At 39.4% G+C, this 21,920-nt stretch overlaps 2 protein-coding genes across 3 annotated transcripts in view; one reads left to right on the top strand and one right to left on the bottom strand.

Moving 5' to 3' along the window:
* pdcd11 (programmed cell death 11) overlaps positions 1 to 7,989 on the top strand; it is a 23,742-nt gene extending 15,753 nt beyond the window's left edge. For both annotated transcript variants that reach the window (XM_088342402.1, XM_088342403.1), the window contains exons 26-36: positions 467 to 523; positions 597 to 719; positions 814 to 936; positions 2,424 to 2,592; positions 2,702 to 2,833; positions 3,576 to 3,716; positions 3,788 to 4,038; positions 5,339 to 5,507; positions 5,605 to 5,758; positions 7,317 to 7,482; positions 7,593 to 7,989. In XM_088342402.1, the coding sequence (XP_088198528.1) occupies positions 467 to 523; positions 597 to 719; positions 814 to 936; positions 2,424 to 2,592; positions 2,702 to 2,833; positions 3,576 to 3,716; positions 3,788 to 4,038; positions 5,339 to 5,507; positions 5,605 to 5,758; positions 7,317 to 7,482; positions 7,593 to 7,764 (1,657 nt within the window). In that variant the 3' untranslated portion in view covers positions 7,765 to 7,989. The remainder of the gene's footprint in view (positions 1 to 466; positions 524 to 596; positions 720 to 813; positions 937 to 2,423; positions 2,593 to 2,701; positions 2,834 to 3,575; positions 3,717 to 3,787; positions 4,039 to 5,338; positions 5,508 to 5,604; positions 5,759 to 7,316; positions 7,483 to 7,592) is intronic.
* Positions 7,982 to 21,920, bottom strand: LOC148361658 (RING finger protein 122). Its single transcript, XM_088342404.1, has 6 exons — positions 20,804 to 21,920; positions 18,747 to 18,900; positions 15,061 to 15,103; positions 12,764 to 12,805; positions 10,273 to 10,355; positions 7,982 to 8,795 (listed from the first exon to the last, which is right to left on the bottom strand). Exons 1-6 carry the CDS (start codon positions 20,826 to 20,828, stop codon positions 8,675 to 8,677), a joined length of 468 nt encoding a protein of 155 aa, XP_088198530.1. The 5' UTR covers positions 20,829 to 21,920; the 3' UTR covers positions 7,982 to 8,674.

Below are 21,920 nucleotides of genomic sequence, written 5' to 3'. Positions count from 1 at the left end.
TCACAATAAAAGGGTATTTTGTTTGAGATGAAAAAAAATGGGTTCACTTTAATTTTGTTTAAAATCCACAAATATTGAGCTTTTTGTTGGGTCATTTTGTTCTTATCCCATAAATTTGTGTCGTTCGTATGATAACAATTTAATAAGTGGCTCATTTTGTTAAGAAACAAACCTTTTATTCAAAAGGTAGGAAAAGGGATCCAAATAGTGGTTGTTTTTTGACACAATATGGTGTGCTTAAGACTTATGTATTTTTTTTTTCAAATTTAACGTTATTTTCCCTTTGAAACCATAATAGATGATTAGTTGTGGAAAATGGTTCAACACTTTTACCTGTTTTTACGTATAAAATCTATTAAATCATCTGTGATAAATCTTTCTAAAATTGAAACATTGCACAGTACTATTCAGGATGCGCTGCTTATGTCATAGAAGCACAAAATCGAGAGTTGTCCTTCTGTCTCAGGTGTTACCTTCTTGGCAGTGAAAATGACAAGTGGCAGTTATCACTACGCCCATCAAGGTATAATATGCTCAAAAATGTTGGTTTGTCTGGACCGTGCATGCTCATTGCTTTTGTGAAAATATTTTTTCAGGTTGAACCCACAGCAGGCTGAGCCACCCAAAGACGCAGAGGTTTTGTCCTTAGACAATCTACAAGAAGGCCAGTTAATCAGAGGTTATGTCAACTCTATTAGTGAGCGAGGTGTCTTTATAAGGTAAAGCGACTGTTGCATATTGGGCATTCAATGTTTTTCCATCTTACAGGTGACTAAAACTTTTTTTTTATTTTTATTTTTTTACTTTTTTCAGGTTGTCAAACCGCATCAATGGCAGAGCTGCACTTCAGCATTCCACCAAGTATTTCATTAACAACTACAAGGTTCTCTGTAAGATTCTGTCTCCTGGCACCCTGCTCACCTCAAAGATCATCAGGTAGACTGCATCATGCACAAAGTAGTCAAGTCATATTTATCTGTATAGCCCTTAATCACAAAGCGTCTCAAAGGGCTGCAAACCACAGACTATTATGACACCATCACCTGTACTAAAACTTACATGAGGGCAAATAATACACAGATATTGTCAACATAAAATATGGGTTATTAATATGCTATAGAATAGAAGTGTGTTTTAAGCTTAGATAGTGTAGTAGTGTTACAATTGCCAATGAACCTCGTCTGAAGTGACAGACAGTGGAAAGTGGCTAGCTTATTCACATCACAGCTTGGATGCAAAAAAAGTAAAATTATTTCTAGGTCATGTTGACACATTTTAGAAACAATTTTTGCTTATCTAGCAAATAAAAAACATTACAATCATATGGGAAAATACCAAAGCATCGGCATAATACAGTTGAAATAGGAAATACTGTTTTTATTTGTGAATAACACGCATTCGTGTAAAACGCTTACCCTTAATTTTTTGTTAAAAATTGGTTTAATATTTTGTTTCACTTTTTGTCATCTCGAACTTTGAGGTTGGATGCAATGGCAATTTAACCTGGATCGCGGTGGTAAAAGCGCTGAATCCCAATCACTGGACCATCAATGATGAACATCACACTTGAAAAGGCATCTGATTTTATACCATTATCGCACCGTTTTCATTCACAGTACTAGGGACAAATGGCCCAGTGAGTAGAAATTGTGTGATAATGTGATGAGGTTGAATGCCTTTTCATATGTCATGTGAATCATTGGTGGTGCTGGTTAGGATTAAGTGCTCTCATCACCGCATTTCAGGTTTGACTGTCGTTGCAACCAATTTTTTGCGATTGGGGTCAGCTATATTTTTCAACTGATCAATCTTTGCGCGAATATGGTAAAAACCTTGTTTATAAAGTACACTCAAACATTGAGTTATTTTTTAGGTTAAAAAATGCGTTGGGAGAAACACGGTAAAATTAAAAAAATAATAATTTGAAAAATTGAAGTAAGATCATATTTTGAATGAGCGTCTGTCAACAGTACCAGAAAATGCAAATCTTACATTTTCATATAATTTAATACATTTTTAACGTTGCACTTCGTTTCCTTTATTTTCTAGCTGACGTTTTTAAAGTGATTTTTGCTTACTTTGGTTTCTTTTGTTTAAAACAAAAGTTAAAAAAAAAAATCAAAATTGTCCTTATTTATGAATGTTGGGATGGATGTCTGTATATTTGTTTGTATACAGCCTATGACTGACTAGGGACAATTTCAGGTGTGGAAACCAATTCCCAGTCAGTCAAATGGTGCGGTCCTTCTTTCTCTGTATTGAGGATATATTATGGTTTTATTGATAATTTTATGGTGCTTGTCCACACAGTGAAAATGGTGGGATTGTGACGAATGCCACAATAAACATATTGCCTTTTTTGAATGATTGTTCACTAAAGCTTTTGCAAGACATAACCTCGTGTCTCTTTTCTTGTGGGTCAGCATTGACAGAAAAGCCAAATTAGTTGACCTCTCCTTGCTCACTGAGGACACTGGGAAGCCGGACACGCTTCCAGAGTCCCTCCATCTGCCTTTACGTCTCTTGGGGGAGGAGAAAAAGAAGTACAACCTTAAAAAGATAAAAAAACGCTCGTTCTCTGAAAGTGAAGAGGTAACAAAACTGTTACTGGGAAACATTTCAGGACAGATGCTCAGCTTTTATTCTATAGGTGTAGTGTTATCAAAATTTGCAACTTGGTTATTTTTGTTCACCTTGCTAGGACAAAATTGTGTCAGCAGCTCCGATGAAGAAAAAAAAGAAGAAAACCGAACTTGTCGACAGTGACAGTGGAGTTGATGTGTATTTCAGAGAAGAAGAAGATCAAAAAGACAATAAATCAGTTGCTGTGGAGGTAAGCTAAATAACTTATATTGACAGTTTTTTAATGTTTAATCCAGCAAGTTACTACTGTATTTGCTAGTCATTTAAAAAAAGTGCAAAAGTGCCAGCCATTTTTCAAATTGGCTCTTGGAAAACATGCAGACCTTGTCGGGGTTAGTGATATTACGATATTAGATTATGTTGGACCTAAACAAGAAAGGCTTATTACATTTATTTGCAAAAGTCCCTGGCCTGGATTCCAAAATCCAAAAAATGAGACAAGTTTCACTTTTTAGAGGGACATAGTGCCCCCTTGTAACATAAAAACAGTTCATTAAAAAACAATTTTGGTTTGAATAGTAGTAAAATATTCATTAAATATCACATAAATGTCTATTTAAATACTTGTAGGTCAAGAATTTTTATGTATATTACATAACATGCGGCTCACCTAGAGTAATGGTTCTCAAATAGTCTGATTTGAGGACCCACCATCCCACCCAAGCCGCGATCCAAATAAAGAAAAAAAATCTACTTGTCAGATTTATTAAATAAAAGGCAGTTCAAACCCGATATAGTAGAATATATTCAGGTTTTTTAAAATGACTAGCAAAACCAAAACTACTTCAGGTTATGATATTCTCCTGAATTATCAATTAGCTGCATTTTGAATGAAACATGTATTATGTTCCTAACTTGTAGGGAGTATCAGGCACACCTTCAATGACATGCAAATACATTTCTTAAATGAACGAATGAATAAAACTCAACAGGTTTCCAGTTCGTCAGGTCCTTCCAGACTTCAGGTTTCATCTGGATTCTCATGGGATCTCGGCTTGAGTGCGTTGAAGCCCGCAACGGCGAACAAGCCTGCAGAATCGAGTGACGACGAGGAACAAAATGAAAGCTGCAAGGTGAGCAATGCATTAGCTGTCGAAAGTCTACTGACTCCCACTGTTGGTCTAACTGCCGCTTTCGTCAAAAGTTTCCAAAGAAGTCTCGGCAAGAACTGCAGAATGAGAAAAAGATGGCAGAAAAGGCCTTGATACAGCGGGAGAAGGAGTTGATGGACCCTAAGCTCAGGCCTCAGGAGGCAGTGGCGTTTGAACGCCTCCTCTTGGCTTCCCCCAACAGCTCCATTCTCTGGCTTCAATACATGGCGCACCACTTGCAAGCCACCCAGATTGAGCAGGCTCGTGCTGTGGCAGAGAGGGCGCTTAAAACCATTTCTTTCAGGTAAAACTAGACCAGAGTTCGAGATTTTTTTTTTACTTGTCTTTTGCAAGGGTTAGGGTACAGACATTTAGTAAAAATGAATATCAAATTTTGTTTCACTTTGTTTCAGCTCAGACTAAGCATTGTTAGTGACATGTTATATGTGGGCCATGATAAGAATAATTTATTGACAACGTAAACCATGGTTCAATAAATTAGAGCTATACCAGAGTCGTGCTATTTTGGTTGTCTTAATATCTTTCGGGAAGACTTTGTTTTCTTCCAATATATCATTAAAATATAAAAAAAAGACGAATTTGAAACTTTATAACGCTAGATATTGTGTTGCTAACTGCCCAAAAAAGCAATGCTTTACAGGGTTAGTACATCTTTTTATGGCCAAATTCAAGCACATTTGAAGGACTTTTAAAGCCAATTTTTCTATATTTTAAGTACTTTTGAAGGAAAAGATCTTGTGTGAAACATGTATTTTGCAGTCCCAAGTGTGATTTTTTTTTATTTTTTTTTTTAATCTTCCGTGTGAATTTATCAAGACACTATTTTATATCTTGGAGTAAATCTTGGATATATTTGTAGATCTGAACAATACATGTGCAAATGTTCTCAAAACAAATATTTACCCATGCAGCTGTTGAGTAAAATGACCGAAATAAAAATCTTACATTATCAATTGCAGGAAGTTCTTCCCATTACAATTTACCACTGAGAAACGCTACCTTAATTTTTTGCATGGGACCTATAAATGTCCATAATTGATAGGTAATACTTGCAATAGTACACTTTTCATAGTGCCTTTTTAAGGTGTAGCATGCACTTGTTCTCTTGAGCTCGGCCAGTAGGGGGACGGTGATGCAAACTGATGCCAGCTGCAATAACCATGAGGGAAGAAGAAAAAGTTGGGGCTTATAGTCCGAATTTTACGGTAAATGGCAAATACGATAATATACTACCGTAACAGGGTTAATGAAAATGGTGAGATAGTTTGAACATATGGAAAGAATGGATTAAGGGCGTTTGACTAAAAGAGTATGTAGTGCAGAAGTTTAACTGTTTTAGGCAAGTAATATTTGTTAATCACAAGAAGTCTCTAAGTGCTGTACAGACTATTATTGCATCATCTCATGATCAAAAACCTACATGAGGGCAACAAAACCTGAGCATGAGGAAATTAGGAAACCTTGAAAAAGGGACCTGCACGTGAGATAATCCATCCCCTTCCAGGATGACCAGGCTACATTGGATGTTATACACAAAAAAATATGGTAACTTAATATTCATAGCATTGTCCTTTTTCCTCAAGAGAGGAGCAAGAGAAGCTAAATGTGTGGGTGGCCCTGCTCAACCTGGAAAATATGTACGGCACCCAGGAGAGCCTGAATAAAGTTTTTGAGCGAGCTCTCCAGTTCTGTGAGCCCATCCCCATCTACCAGCAACTAGTTGACATCTACACCAAATCTGATAAAATCAAGGTGATGATTATGCTAACTATTAGCACGATGGATCACGAGAATGAGAGATTTCTTTTTAAGCTGAAGACTTTTGTATTCCTTTCTTTGTTCGGATCAGGAGGCGGAGAACTTGTACAAGGCAATGGTGAAGCGCTTCCGGCAAAACAAAGCGGTTTGGGTGAGCTATGGCAACTTCCTGCTCCAACAGGGACAGAGCAATGCTGCCAGCATTGTCCTGCAGAGGGCGCTACAAAGTTTACCATCAAAAGAAAGTGAGTACAGCAGGGTTGTCAAACTCATTCTCACTCGCTGGCTACATGCTTGAAAAGTCGTTCTCACGAGGGCTAGACGAGTAAATAAAAGGCACAAAAGGGGGGGAGCCCATCCCAGCCATTTCCAGGCAGTGGGCAGGGGACACCCTGAACTGGTTGCCAACCAATCGCAGGGCACACAGGGACAGACAACTCATTCGCTCATTCACACCTAGGGACAATTTGGACCGGCCAATTCACCTGAAATGCATGTTTTTGGAACGTGGGAGGAAACCGGAGTGCCCGGAGGAAACCCACGCAAGCACGGGGAGAACATACAAACTCCGCACAGGAAGTCTGGAGCTGGATTTGAACCCACGACAGGTTCCCATGACATGAACTCTGCCGTACAAGCGCTAACCACTGCGCCGCCGTGCTGCCCTACATCAGTGACCTATTTTAGGTAAAATAAAATTGTGATTGGTTTTCTCAATGTTCTCATTGATTAATGGTAGTCAGAAAATACAGCTGGTGGGCTTTAGGGGCATCCAGTGGACATATTTACAACGGCACATTATCGCTTGATGTTATAAACCTCATTTTCTACCAATGCTTCTCCCGGCATCATCTCGTGGTCATATAAAATGATGTGGCAAGCCACATTTGGCCCGCTGGCTATGAGTTTTACTCATGTGGAGTACAGTATTTTATACAAATAAAGTAGTCCGGATTTGCTGTATTGCGGACTTTCATTATACATTGTGTTCTGCGAGTGCTAACATTCAGTTGCTCCTGACATTAATCTGCGCTTAATTTAATTTCTTAACTTTGATATTAAGCACTGCACAAAAATCACATCACTTTGATTAGACGGTTGGCTTCCCCTAGTCCGAACAAATTTTAAGGTAGCTGCTAGGTGCCGGCCGGGGTCGCTGTGTCGAACAGCATGCGGCCACGTTGTCCAAGAGCGCAAGGCGTCCCAGCACAGCGAGTGGCCACGGTGTCCAGGAGCGCACTGCATTTCAGCACAGCGTGTGGCCTCTTTGACTAGGAGCGCACAGCTCTCCAGTGTGGCGCCTGGCTGCGTTGCCCCAGAGCGCAAGGCACAGCCCCCCAGCACGGCACGTGGCTGCATAATCCAGGAGCACTCAAAACTGCAGCTGGGGAGATCCACATGCTGGTTCAGAGTCACCGCCGACACCCTTGCAGGGGCAAATAATTTTCCAAAAATTTCAGTGTGCTACTTTACGGGTTTTGACTATGGCAGGTCATTTTCAGAATGAGACCCCAGCGAAAAACAAGGAATCACTTTATAAAGATTTTACAAACTAATCTAAATTTGGACAATACCCAGAGTGGTCTACTCAACATTGTGGCTCAAATTTTTGTTTTACCATATTTAAAGATCATTTCTCCATTTCTACAAAGATGTCAAACTTTTCTGTGCATTCACAAATTACATAATTTTTATGGAATTTATACAACTTCATTTTCATTATCCTACATCAATGTGGTATTTTTTTGTCTGCTACCACTACATATCTATCCACTGTAAATGTTAAACATTCCCATTCTTCAGGTGTGGACGTGATCACAAAGTTTGCCCAACTGGAATTTCGCTACGGAAACATTGAAAAGGGTTGCTTAATGTTTGACAAAACCCTGACCAGCTACCCCAAACGCACAGACCTCTGGTCAGTTTTCATCGACCTCATGATCAAACACGGATCACAACAGGAAGTTCGGTAGGTTTTTCTTTTTGCTTGTCACTCGTTTTGACAAACTAAGAATTTCAGTCGATTCTTCCCTTGATTGCCGCATGTAAACAGTTGTATTCCTCCAAATGTTCATGCAGGGCTATCTTTGATCGTGTGATTCATCTGAGTGTGTCAGTGAAGAAAATCAAGTTCTTCTTCAAACGTTATCTGGAGTATGAGAAGAAGCACGGCACTCCTAAAAGCATCAAGGCTGTCAAAGAAAAAGCTGTGGAGTTTGTGGAAGGCAAAGGACCTGAGGCTGCCACCTAGAGACCAATTGTTTCATATTGTATATTTGGTGTGGACTCTCAATGTTCTCAACTCTAAATGATATTAATTTAGTATTAAGATTTGTTAGTTTTTTTTTAGAATTTAGAACTTTAAGATAACCTTTTGTAAAATGTATTTCTCCACAAATTGGATAAGAGACGAGCAAGTTTTGAGAAGTAATATCGATCTACGGTATTGCTCAATAAATATACTATGATTACAGTACCTTACATGACATTTTATTTAAAAGCAACAGATACAAAATAACAATATATATTGGGACACATTTACATACATTACATACACGCTCGATTTCTATCCTCTTGGAAGGAAAGTTACTGGTACACAATCTGGGGGAGGAAGGGAAACTGCCTATCTAAATCCTTTATGCTGGTCTTAATGTCATCAATAACTTGTGATGTCATCCAAAGAGTGTGGCTACTGCTTGACTGCATGAATATTTCACCTACATAGTGGCAGTTTTGATTGTAAAATGCGTGTGTGGGTTTTTTTTTGTATCCAACGTGATTTGTGCTGGCTGTATTGGTAAACACCCCTGAGATGGTAGAGGTACTGGTAGGTACTGCTCCTTTGCAGTACTCGCTAATGTTTTACTGAGCCCAACGCGACTGCAGTCATGGTGCTTCCTTTTCAGTCGTGCTGTTTCTGAGCAGTGCAGTATGGAAGCTAAGCGAGAGCCAATGCAGTGAGAGTGTCCTATTTACACATCTGTTCTTTATCTCTTGGTCTACCAAATCAAGATTGCATCTGTCAATATCCCATGCCCACCTTAGAATATTGCTCAAAGGTCAGAGGATCATGAACAGCATTGCCTGCGAAATGGTCATCGCTATTTGTATTGAAATGGATGGTGAGTTTCTTGATAAGTCTGGTTCAGTGTCTTGCAGCATCACACCTCCTCTGGCTCCATAGGACCCTCGGCACCCTGCGGGGTGTCATTGTGAAGCCGCAATATTGGCTTGTTGCACATTGGGCACACGCTGCGGATCTCCAGCCACTTGAGCAGGCACCTGAAGGGGTTGAAATCACTTTGACATTTCTAGGGAAGAACCGTTTATTTTAAACACAACTTTTGCATGCTGAAATAACATCCCCTCTGAAAATATGGGAATGGCAAGGACAAACTAAATACTTTTTGTTCAAAGGACCTGCGTTCTGTTATATTTTGATGAACACCTCAGGGCAAAACATCTTTAAAGCAGGGATGTCCGACTTATTTTAGCTCAGGGGTCATTTGGTGGGGAAAAAAAACACGGACTGGGCTTATAAATTAATGGTTTAAAAAGTGCCTTAGCTGTACGGTTGGGGATCTTTAGGAGGCTCACAATCAAATTACGATTATGAATTAGGGTTGTGAGATTTGATTTTAAGACTATCGTTGCAGGGGCTGGGTTCCACTGGGGGTTAAAAGCGTTCACGGTAGCCAACAAGATGGTTAAGAGACAGCCATTGGATTGGTTAAGGGAGTACTGGAGAGTTGTAGAGGAGGAATTGAACAAGAAATAAAATCCATTCAAAACGAGAATGGCTTCTATAAGTAAAACTGCTAGCTCTGAAAATGATGATGACCTTGCCGAGGATTTAGGGGACTCCGAGGTAACTCAAGACCCGGACCTTTCATCACACTAATCTCAGTTGTGAGTAAAAATCTCTGTTCCACCACGACCTCCAACTAATGCAACAATCCAAACTTTTTAAGGTTTAGGCGTTACCCCCTAGAGCTTCAAAGGGTAATAGTCAAGAACAGATTATGCACCGCAGCCATCATTGCACACGTGAATTTCTGATTAAGACACTTCTCAGGACGTTCTTATTGTCCAGACAACAAAGTTTATTTTGACAGTTGCCGCTCAAGCGTTGATGTTCTTCTCACACATGCAAAAGCGACCTAACTCATACAGAAAACTCCTCGAAAGCCTTTCTTTTCCAGCAGTTGACTTTATTAAATGTCTACCACCAGAATCATCTCCTGACGAATACTTAGATTCATGGGCATCCTGGATTACCAGACCTTGTGGTTTATGTATTTAATTGTCAACCTGCATTGTTAGCACACATTCTGACTGGTTTCCATCCAGGGATTGATTCTGGGGATGGAATTCTATCCAAGGTGGATTACTCATTTCTACATTCCTTCTTAGATCGCTGGTTCCAAGCTTAATGTGTGACCTAAAAAATACATAAAATATCCAATACAGCTGTCTGAAATGAATTAAGGTGCCGATGAGTTTGCTTTGGGGTCTGGTTAGGATACATCTTGGATGCCTCGTAAAAAATTTCATGTGCACTGTGTGGTGGCCAGGTGGCTTTACACAATACATACTGCACGAAACACGACAGTGTAAACATTTATGCCTGTTTATCCTTATACTTAGGTCTTTATGACTTGTTTTACCCTGGAGTGTCGTGTCTAATCGAATTGTAAACACTTAAAACAAAGACAATTCTAATTCTGAGTAGTTTGAAAGTTTCATTCCAGACACTTACTTCTTGTGAAATGCGTGTGAGCACGGACACACTCCTAGTTCGTCTCTGGTCCTGAATTCTTCCAGACACACGGCGCAGGTTTGCTGCCAAACCCAGATCAATGATAAGGTCAGGCCACATTATATGTCAGTTTCACTCATAATATGCCTACTACATTCCAAAAACTTAACAAGCAATCTACCTGCCATTTTGTGTGTAGAATGAGGTATTGTTCAGTAAATGTGCTTTTCATAGCAATGTCTATTTTTGTTTCCAAAAAACCGACCCTCTCCCTTCCCTTTTCCAACCACCTTTGCCTTTGGAAAATGTAATGGCAGTCCTTTATAAGACAGCAAACAGAGAGGAGTACTTATCCTGCGTCTATATTAAGCGACGTTATTCTTAGTCGTCCCAAATTTTGCAACTTGAAGATCGAGAAGCACTGAGAATGTGTTTTGTTGAAAGAAAGGACCTGGATAAATTATGTTGCTAGCAGTAATTAAACTGTTTTTGAATGGACATCTCATCCTGCTTTGTAAAGATTTGGTTTCAAACATTGAACAACCTTAACACTTTCACATAGTCTTTAAAGGGACACTGTGTATTATTTAGCACCTCTAAGTGGTACAATAATGTAATTCTTCAAAAACAAAATACTACAGTATGGTGATTTGAATAATAAACAAATCATGAGCTGTCATATATCCATCCATCCGTCCATTATCTGCACTGCTTATCCTCAGTAGGGTCGCGGGTGTGCTGGAGCCCATCCCAGCCATCTACAGGCAGTGAGCAGGGCCCACAGAGACAGACAACTCACTCGCTCATTTACACCTAGGAACAATTTGGACTGGCCAATTAACCTGACATGCATGTTTTTGGAATGTGGGAGGAAACCGGAGTGCCCGGAGGAGACCCACGCAGGCACGGGGAGAACATGCAAACTCCACAAGGGGGGGCTGCAGTAGCTGGACTTGAACTCTAAACCTCCGCACCGTGGGGCTGTGCATTAACCACACATCCGCCGTGCCGCCCAGTAACATCCATACCGGTCAATTTTTACGATTTAACCATATTGTATACATTATACATTTCAAAATGTATACCAATTTTTGTAGGGGGAAACAAAATTAAAATTAAAACTATTTTTTTGTTGGATCAATCTTTATTGCCCATTTTGGCTCTTGTCCGGTTCGTCTTGTTCACTGGTTGCAGACGACAACATCATCGTAGTTTGCTCATACTGTACTTTAGCTGTATTTCCATAGTCTGTCTTGCTGTGAGTAAATAGGTGTCGCGTTCGTTTTTAAGATGTATAATTGCTTAAAAAGGGGAATAGCCATCATTAATAAGGGGATCAATTGGCTGATGTTGACAGGTATGTTTATCCCTTCAATTAATGCCAATGCTGCAATTGTTTAAGAGACAGTGGGCATTATTTAGTGCCTGCAACGGGTAAAAAAAAGACCTGTCGGGGAAAATACATGAACTATCATCTTAATGTGGTTTGAAAAATACTAGTTAGTAAATTATTTTTCATTTATTTTATACAACTTGAGCCTCCCCTAAAGGAAGTTGATATGATTGTCGGCCATCTTGCTGCTGACAGTACCCGAAAAACAAAAACCTCGCAAAAGTTTGGCAAGAAAATTAACCATGCAATTTGGTCAATTTGAGTCTCCCTAGTTTGAATTCTTCCTCTATCAATTATCCAAGTGTTTTAGGTTTTCTTACATGATACAGCGACATCTAGTGGTCAAATATTACACAGTATCCCTTTAAGCCAGGGGTCTCATACTCAATTTTCTTGGGGACTGCCGGAGCTAGGGTATGGTTGAGGTTGGGCAGAATCAGGTTTTCCACATTAAAACCTCTGAATAAAATCTTTGACTCTTCTCAAATATATAAAAAAAAACATACATATAATAAGATCTAAAAATAAAGTAAAATAAAAATAATGTGAAAATCAACAATCAGCAATAAATGAATCCATAAGCTTTTTACTCTCCCGTTAAAGGGACGCTCTCCCGTTAAAGGGACAGTGCGTATTATTTGACCACTCGAAGTCACTGTATTGTGTGGCACAACTAAAAATGAGTGCTAAAAAAATAAGGATGAATACTGAATAGAGACAGTCAAAGTTTTGCCCAGCCTTTCACAGAGAAAGGAGAAAAAATCTTTTAGGTTATTTTTGGGTTACCCTTGGCGGCATTAGCTCATATTTTATCGAATAAAAGCAAACATCTCGACCTGCGATTACTGTGTTTTAAAACAAACCTGTTTACATCATGGTTCATTTAATTTTTTAAATGTTCAAATCAATCATTTTTGCTAAATGATTTGATGAATGTTTTTTAACCTCCTGGAGGCTCTCAATATTACACACTGTCACTTTAAACTTTCATATTGAGGCGGGGGCCTCAAACTGTCGTCACAGGAGCAGCAATTGCCCCCCGCAAATTTAAGACCCCTGCTTTAATCAAATATAAAAGGAATACCCAAAATGACTTACTCCAAGCAGGCTGAGTTTCTTGCTTGCCCCCTTTAGCACCACCTACAATGAAAAACAAACGTATAGCGTCAGCACTTTGGTAAATATAACCGCTTTACATGGGCCGAACATCCTTATATGACTGACCTCATATTACTCCTCTGTTAGATGCATAGAAAAGCTAGTCTAAAAATAGCCCGATCGACTCTTCTGGAAGGTGGTGTTGTGTTGCCTGCCTGAATGAAAAAAGCCTGACATGCTGTGGTAGGATTTAGAGCAGGGGTGGGCAAACTAAGGCAGACGGCCACGTGCAGCCTTTCAGGCTTTTTTATCCGGCCGTAAAAAAATGTTTTGGGATGTCAACTTTGACCCCATTGTCCCTTTTTGTGTCTACAAGAAAAAATACTACAGAAACATTACAACAATATTACTACAAACTTACTACAAAAAAAATAATATCAATTCAGTATCTACAAACAAGGACCTAATATCAGTTTTATTACATTCTGAAAGAAAAAAACCCCAACTAGAAATACAAAAAAAAAATACTACAAGAGTAATACTAAATTTCAAAACAACTACAGAAAAACTACTAAAAAAATACTATGAACAAACCATGAGAGTAATACCATAATACAAAAGTACTACTGCAGAAATATCACGAAAGAAACACCCAAAAAAATACTACTGATATGCTGCAAAAATTCCTCTATGGAAATCCTACAAAAATCCTACAAAATTACTACAAAACTAAATATTAAATTTATTGCTTAAAAGCAGAGATGTAATATTAGTTTTCTTTAATTCTGAAACAAAAAAAGTACTATACTAGTATATCTATTGTATTTTTTAGAGTAATACTATTACAGAAAAATAATTTCAGAGTAATACTATAAAATACCGGGCAGCACGGTGACGCAGTGGTTAGGGCGTGTGCGGCACAGTTCTAAGGTCTTGGGAACCTCCTGTGTGGGTTCAAATCCAGCTACTGGACTTCCTGTGCGAGTTTGTATGTTCTCCCGGTGCGTGCGTGGGTTTCCTCAGGGCACTCCGGTTTTCTCCCACATTCCAAAGACATGCATTCCAGGTGAATTGGCCGGTCCAAATTGTCCCTAGGTGTGAATGAGCGAGTGAGTTGTCCGTCCCTGTGTGCCCTGCGATTGGCTGGCAACCCGTTCAGGGAGTCCCCTGCCCACTGCCCGATGATTACTGGGATGGGCTCCAGCACCCCCGCGACCCTACTGAGGATAAGCAGTGCAGCTAATGAGATGAGATGAGATGAGACTATAAAATACCACTATAGTAATTCAACGTATGTTACAAAACTACTACTGCAGAAATATTATGACTGAAACACTACAAAAATACATCTACAGAAATATTACGACAGAAATACGTACTCCAAAATTCATAAACACAGTAATAGTACAAAAATGCAGATATACTAATAAGATTGACCATGGAAATTCAACAAAAAAACCGACAAAAACACTACATTGCAAAACTACTGCGGAAATACTACAAAGATAAAACTAAAGTAATACTACAAAAATCCAACTGCAGTAATACTGTCATGATTACTGATGTGACTAAGCTGTGCCCGCTCATTTGGCGCCAACTGCCGTGGGTTCTGATTGGCTCCCTGTCACTATTTGAACTCAGTCCTGTCAATCCCCTGTTGTCAGTCAGTCTGCGAACCTCAGTGTATACTAGGCAAGCCTTTTTCGACCCTGACTCCCACCTGTCCCGTTTTTGCTCCCGTCTGTCTCCGGCTACGACCCGTTTTGATCCCAACCACGTCTGCTCTCCTGTCCTGGCTATCGACCTGTTTTTTTCCGTTTTTGACACCGCCATTGCTCGCTACGGAAGATCCACTTCCGTGTTTGGATCACAAACCGAGTACGAGAGCGAGTTGCTTCCCGCGCCTAGCGAACACCAGATCTTGGGCGCAGCCCTTCCTCTGTCCTTTAATAAAACTTGTGAAAAACGTAACGCAATTGGGTCCCGTTTTCGTTCTGGTCCTGACAAATACTACAAAACAAAATATCAAATTGAGTGTTTAAAACAGGGACTTAACACATAGTTTTTATTCAACTGTGTTTCAAAATCCGTTCGATGAAACAAATCTATTTAAAAAAACAAATCATCAATAAATAGATACAGTAGTTGTCTGCATTTATATTTATTAATGAACGAAAAAAATGGGTCGGTATCCAAGATCGGCCCTTAGCCAATTTTTTTAGCCCGATAGTTTCCAACTCCTGATTTAGAATGTGTTATCACTGTTACACATGCAATACATGTACTATGTGACAAACCTCATTGTAACTGAACTGCTCTCTCGGTCCTTGTTGTTTCAACCTGAATCGGACAAAAGTCAAAAGAACAATTCAGCTTAGTGGTGTGCATGAAACTGCTGGATTAAAACCGCTACAGTACAACATGAAGCCAAGGAATGCTGTGATTTAATAAGTCAAGTATAAATTTAGCGTGTTGTAATCAAGGGTCTCCGCCGTAGCAGCGCCCCTAAGACTACCTGAGTAGCCTGCGGACTGGATCTGAAAAGATATCATGGGTCATTGTGATTTTCTAGGATTTTCTTGATTTCTAACTGGCATCATGTTTAGTAGTTAACTGAGCCTGTTTAAACCTCTATTAATTACTAACTGGTAATAACTTAGTCATGACATAGTAATAACAGTTTTTTTTTTAGAAATGAATATCAAACAACCAGCTCTTTGTGCTTATCTGTAACAAAAAAAAGTAACTCCTCTTCAAAAAGTTGGGGACCCCTGTTTTAAACGAATATATAATAATACTAATAATAAATTATATAACCTTAACCAAAGCCCCCCAAACTTATTTTTGGGAAAGCCACATAACTTTGACCTTCAACGGTGAGGGGCCAGGGTAATTTTGTAACGGAAAATATGTGAAGATTGCAGGAAATCAAATAACCCTTCTGGATTCTTCACAGAACAAAAGTCAGAAACTAAATAAAAACACTGTTAATTAAATAAATAATAACAAACCCACCCTTTGTGGATTATTCACAGAAAAAGTCGTGAAATAAGTAATTCCACTATTTATGAAATACAGTCTTAACAGGTCCAAGGCAGTAGATTTTATCTCATTTGCACACTATTTTCATGCACAGTACCAGAGACGAATTTTAATTTCCTTGGGCGTTTCACATGATGTGATGACTAAAGTTAGTGTGATAATGAGATAAAACTATATGCCTCTTCATATGTTATCTATATAATTAGTGCTGTGGTAGGAGTTTAATGCCCTCATAGCGGTGATCCGGGATCAAATCTCATTACAAATGCAGACCTATTGTACATGAATTATAGCTGTTTTTATTGTAAATGGATATTTTCAAACTCTCAAGTTCAAACTAATGTCAGGAACTTTAAGCAAAAAAGAAGGGTTCTGCTGATGTCAAGAAACTAAGAGACCAAAGTGCGGACTGGTGTTGGTGGAATTTTCCCAAAAGGCTGTTGAAAACAGGAACTGAAACTTTGAGAATTGGCTGATAACACAAAAATGTGCAAACGATGGCAAGCAAAACACTGAAGTTGCAGTTTCCTGTTGAGCCATACAACGCCTCAAAAAAGGTTTAAAAGTCTTGTTTTAAAATCTCATAGAGAGACTATTGCTAAGATTGTCCGAGTGGAGACCTGTAATGCGATGGTCTCCAGAATATTTTCTGCCAATAAAAAATTCTCGAAAAGCAGTTCATCTCCAGCATCTTAATTTACGAACATTCTCCTCCCTGTAAATTCAACAAACACGCGAACGTTTTCTTCGACCCGTGAGATGATCTCAATTCTTTTTGTATCATACCCTTGGAATCGTGTAGTTGTTTTCATTTTACGTTACTGCTCCTCAAAGATAGTGTTGTTTTTGGTTAATAGATTTTCGTACTTTTTAAAATCCTATTTTAATCCAATTACATTTACTAAAAATACCTCAGTTGTGGTAATAGTAAAAAATTGCCATTAATTTTTTTTTTTTTTTAAATGTGATTTTAGCCGCTCTTGCTTTACTGTAATATAAAATATAGGCTAGTCATGGTGTCTGAATAATACCGGCTTCTTTCATTTCTTGTTCATGTAATTGGGATTTTTATATAAGGAGTTTATCTTTTGTTCCTCTCAAAAATCTAAGTTTACTAATAGAGCCATAGGAAAAAAATGCTTTGTCTATCTGATCATCTCGATAAATATTTCTAAGCTTTTCAGTGGGGTTATTTAGGGTTACTAGACCATATGTGTCATTTTAAAATGTTCAACATTCTATCAGTCCAGGCTTCGGCTTGTAGCTTAACTTTTTATTTGGCCTTTCCATCCATTTGACTTTGACACACTTGATCTTCTGTATTTCTTCGACTTAATTAAACGAACGTAAGTCCCCCTAGAGACAGCAGGGGGACTTGCACATTTTTCAGGTAGCGTTTCTCTTAGTGGTCACTGTTCTGATGAAACCAGTATTTATTATTCATGATTGTTCAATCAGACCATCAAGATCATCATTTCAATCTTGGCATCACACATTCTGCAGGCTCTTTAATGGTGCATTTGAGGTCATGTAGGGAGTTTGAGTTTTGTGAACTTGGACCACAGTCTTGTGCTGTTTCCGCAGATAATGAACACACTGCGAGGGAGTACAGGTTTTGTGGGGGTCTTATTTTAGAAGAAATAATTCCATAAGGGAAGAGTCTGCAGTAATGTGGCAATGAGACGGATCTTTGACGTTTGTCATGAGCTGCGACTGAAATAAAGTCAGAGATATTCAATGCCAAAAGGAGCTTTTTCCGCCATATGTTTGGTGTTTCCCTTGGAGACACAATAAGAGCGTCAACCATCCAGGAAGGACTTGGTTAGGTATCCTAAAGTCCACATCAAAAGGAGCCAAGTGAGGTGGCTCGGGGATGGGGTTTGCAGGCTTACTGGACACGTTTTTGGGGACTGCATGTTCCCTGAGCAGAAAAACATTGTGGTCTTAATTTGCCTGGGAACACTTAAAGACCACCTTATAAGAGCCATATAAAGTGGTTGGTTTGGGCTTGCCTAATAAAAATGTTTCCTTTGTGATCCTACTCCAGAATGATACATCAATTGACAGTTAACAGTACTTTTGAATTGTCTGTTGCAACATTTTTTCTATTTTTCTGACAAAAAAAGGTTTGCATCAAATTGCCTTTTATTGGTTTTAAGATTAATTGTATACATACTATACTCAGGAACATGAACAAGAAAAAAAATAGTTGTGATAGGATTCTAAAGATATCGTCTGACAGTGTGGTTTCAAGAAATCAATTAATACGTATCCTGCCGTGAAAAACATAGCTGTCTCAATTTCACTCTCACATTTACCCATCTCCAATTCCTTTTCGGTTATCTAAAGCATTTTTTTTCACACAAAATGAAGCTGAAAGTTTCGGTGCGGGTAATAGCGAAGTTTTACAGTAGGTTTATCGCCGGATTTCAGAAATTATGGATCAATCGATAAATATCGCTGAAATCATTTGCTCAGCATTGGATTCGACAGGAATCAAACCAGCATTGCTGCGTGAAAGTGCAGAAGCCTAACGACTAGGCCACTTGCATTGAAGATGACAAAGGAAACAGCATTCTATTTTATCTCATCACACTATTTTTACTCACGATGCCATGTTGTGCAATGTTGCAATGCAGCATTATGGGAAAGAGTTTAGCCAAAATAACATTGTACAACATGTTAGCGATAGTGTTATGATGATGAGATAACATAGGAGAAGGCGTTATATTTTATCTCGACCCCTAGTGGTCTAGCGATCACACAGTGGATTTGGGCTTATAAATATTATCATTATGATTATTGTTGTCATGATTTATGTTATCATTGGGCCAGGCCGCCAGAATATAGTCGGACATTAAACTGGTTGGTGGTAGGGAAAAGGTGGCTGACTGATTTAAAGTATTCTAGGCCAACCCCTGTTCTCATTCGTTGTACCTACCGGAAAAGGTAGCAGCAAAAGATGAGACTGAGCATGAAGACGAAAAGGCCAATGCCCAGCACAATGACATACACATTGAGTGGCAGGTGATACATGTCAGACGTCATGCTGCAGTCGTGTTCCGAGCTCAAAGAATTCAAACCGCACAGGCATCCTGTCAACAAGAAATCAAGAGGTTTAGAAAGTTTACCAGCAACACCACATTACTTTAGCGTAAAACATTTCTGGGTGCCTGCAGAAATAATGAACCACACGTTTAAGCCCAGTATTTCCTGAAAACCCAAGAGTTTTTATGTTTGATCGGAATAACTTAACAATGCTGCTGGGATGCAATTGTGTCCATTAAGCTTTGCCTGTGGTGCACCAGTGACGACCCTAAGCCTCGTAGGTTCTGCTTGTTAATTGGCTGCGAAGTGGACAAACACAGCCAACAGACACCTACACACCACCATCTGTTCCCCAGACTCAATAGGTTAGTGTAGTAAAATGTGTGCATGTGCAGCAACACTTGGGGGTTGAGAGGTTAGACTGTGTGAAGCAGTATGTCTGGATTGCTTTGAAAGGCCAGAAATGTGTGTGTTTGCAGGAGGCGGGAGGGGGCTGAGAGAATATTAAAAACAAGCATGAACTTGGTTCCAAAGGGCCATTTGGCAAACCTATAGCAACGGAAGCTCCAGTTCCACTAGACACATGTGACGCTATTAATTTGCACCAAGCAAGCTCTTTGCCAGCCACTAACGGTCCATGTGTCTCTCTTCAGAGTCAATGAATGGGTGCAGCTTGCACCAAGTGGGAGGTATGATAATGTGACATAGATGGAGGTTGGGGTCTTTTAAAGGAAGGGGGTAGGGAAACTTGATGAGAGAGGCGACATTGGTAAAATGAATACCAGGCCATACAGGAAATCAAAATGCAAGGAAATAATGAGTTGTTCCTACCCTGGATATGTGTCACTTATATTTCATGCTGATTGATCTCAAAGTTGGTGTAAGATATGAAATGACGGTGTTAAAAGCAGACCTGTTCTTAGTTCATCTCGGTGACCAGACGTCCTGCTTGAACCCAGTCTGTCCCACTTTTGAATACGATGTCTTGAGTCCCGGCGGATATCGTTATTTTATCCGTTTTTCACATACCATTTGGCATCCTTTTTTTTGTCCAGTCAAAAAAAAAAATGTTTTTGTATGTCAGTCAGAGTTGTCGTGATGATTTATACACTAAAAGCACTTAAAAAAGGATTTATATTTTCAGTGCATTTCAATTCAACGTTCACAGTTGCCTAAAACCAGAATTTAAATATTTTCCTGCATCTAAGAATGTCGGAAAATGTAGTCAAACTGAAATTGAGTTGTACATTTCTGGTGGCCCACTTCCATCGTTACAATGTAAGACAACAAAGTCACACCAGGACTCAGCAAAAATGTTGAAAACCTGGGAGTGCACCAGGTTTTCAACATTCTTCAGCGCTAATGAACTGTCAACCATTTTGCTATTTCATGAGGTAGAATTAAATGATTTATAATCAAAAATATAATTTGTTAAGCAGACCCTCGTGGTGATAATGGAAAATTATAAGGAAACTGTGTCTCTATTTTTGGCATTGAAAATTGGATCACCTTCGATTTAGTTCTCATGTTCTTCCACTTCTGGAATTACGTTATGTCCCTCGTGGCATGCCAGTATAGAAAATGACTCTTTGATAAAAGTTAAGAAATTACCATACAGTCTTAAGTATGATGAGATTAACAATCAAGACTTGAATTATGTGGAGTTTTATTACAATGTTGATTTGAGAGAACCACAATTTTGTCGTAGCGTTATACAATGCACAAAAAATACCAACTGATGCAGTAGAATAGCAACCCAAAATTATGTTGAACGAATCTTCTTTTGAAAGTTTACATTCGTAAAACACTCAACTCTTTGTGATTTTCCGATTCCATCATTCATCACCAGTAAAGGACAAAGCAAACTTTGGTTTATGGTCTACAAGTACACCAAATACAACTGGTGTCTCTCTAGTATGAAACCGATGGCTGAGAAAGCCATCAACTTACCGTTACACCATTGGAATGGTTGCATGAAATTTGATTCCTGGGGCAGCAGCAATAAATTCAGATCCTTAAAGAAGGCTGAGTCTGAACGGAGGCCAAACTCTTAGGACTCGTGCTTTGCTGCCTAGGATCAGCCGTTCTGTGCTGAGCTCCTCCAATACAAGCCTTGAGTTTTTCTCAGATTTGCTCAGATTTCCATAAGTCCTTGAGAGGTGTGGTTTTGTTGGCTCAGCAGTCTGTGCGGCCCAGCATTCCCAAATCTGGATTAAGTGCTCCGTGTTAAGATTGTGATATTTGGGACAAGAGTTTGAAACACATCTAAAAACCTCATGAGCTGATGGATGCAAGCTTGTTTGATGTCACCAGGAAGGACTGAGAAATCTTGTGTTGCTCGTACTGTCCCTTGACTCATACCGCGAGTTATTTCTCAAGTTGTTCTCAAAATGCGAGTCATGCGCAGTCATAACATCATCAACAGCGCAGTCTGTGTTGACACTGAAAGCAGACAAAGACCCTCTGTGGCTTGTGCTTTTTGTCTGCAGTATTGTCTCTAATGTCACCTGCCGATTGCAATGACAGTCGCTGATCAATAAAGGGAACAATCTGGTTTTGGTCTTAGTCCCCCCCTCTCTAAGGTTGCTTTTTTAACAAAGGATTTTCACGGCTTTCATTCTCCCCCCCTCTCATGTCCTCCTCCGTTCAGCTGATGCCGGGGAGGGTATTCCACCTCCCGAAAACGTCCTCGTCTCAGTGCCCAAACAAAGTCAGAAGCGCTCCACCAGGCAGTCCAGAAGCTGGCATCGCTGTTTTTGCTGCTGAGTGTGTTTGCGTCCCACTCTGTGCTTGTGTGATTGTATATATTTGTATGGGGAGGAGGATCCTCTTCCTCAAACCATCTGCTCCTTCAGATGGACAAAAAAAAACAAGAGACAAAGGCGGTGTTTGTCAGCGAAAAACAAATATTTTGCAGTCAGTCTCCGGCACGTACAACCGTCTTTGTCATGGCATGTTTCTCCTTTTTCTTCCTCGATCCAAAATGGTTTTAGAGTGAGCCAGTAGTCTGCCTGTCCGCTCTGCCTCAGGTTTGTAAACAGATCTGTGCTCATGTGACCGTGGGTTT

Source organism: Urocampus carinirostris, chromosome 8 (assembly GCF_059441175.1).
Source record: "Urocampus carinirostris isolate Australia breed hairy pipefish chromosome 8, RoL_Ucar_1.0, whole genome shotgun sequence".
NCBI classification, from domain to species: domain Eukaryota; kingdom Metazoa; phylum Chordata; class Actinopteri; order Syngnathiformes; family Syngnathidae; genus Urocampus; species Urocampus carinirostris.
This window is presented reverse-complemented; position numbering and strand designations above follow the sequence as displayed.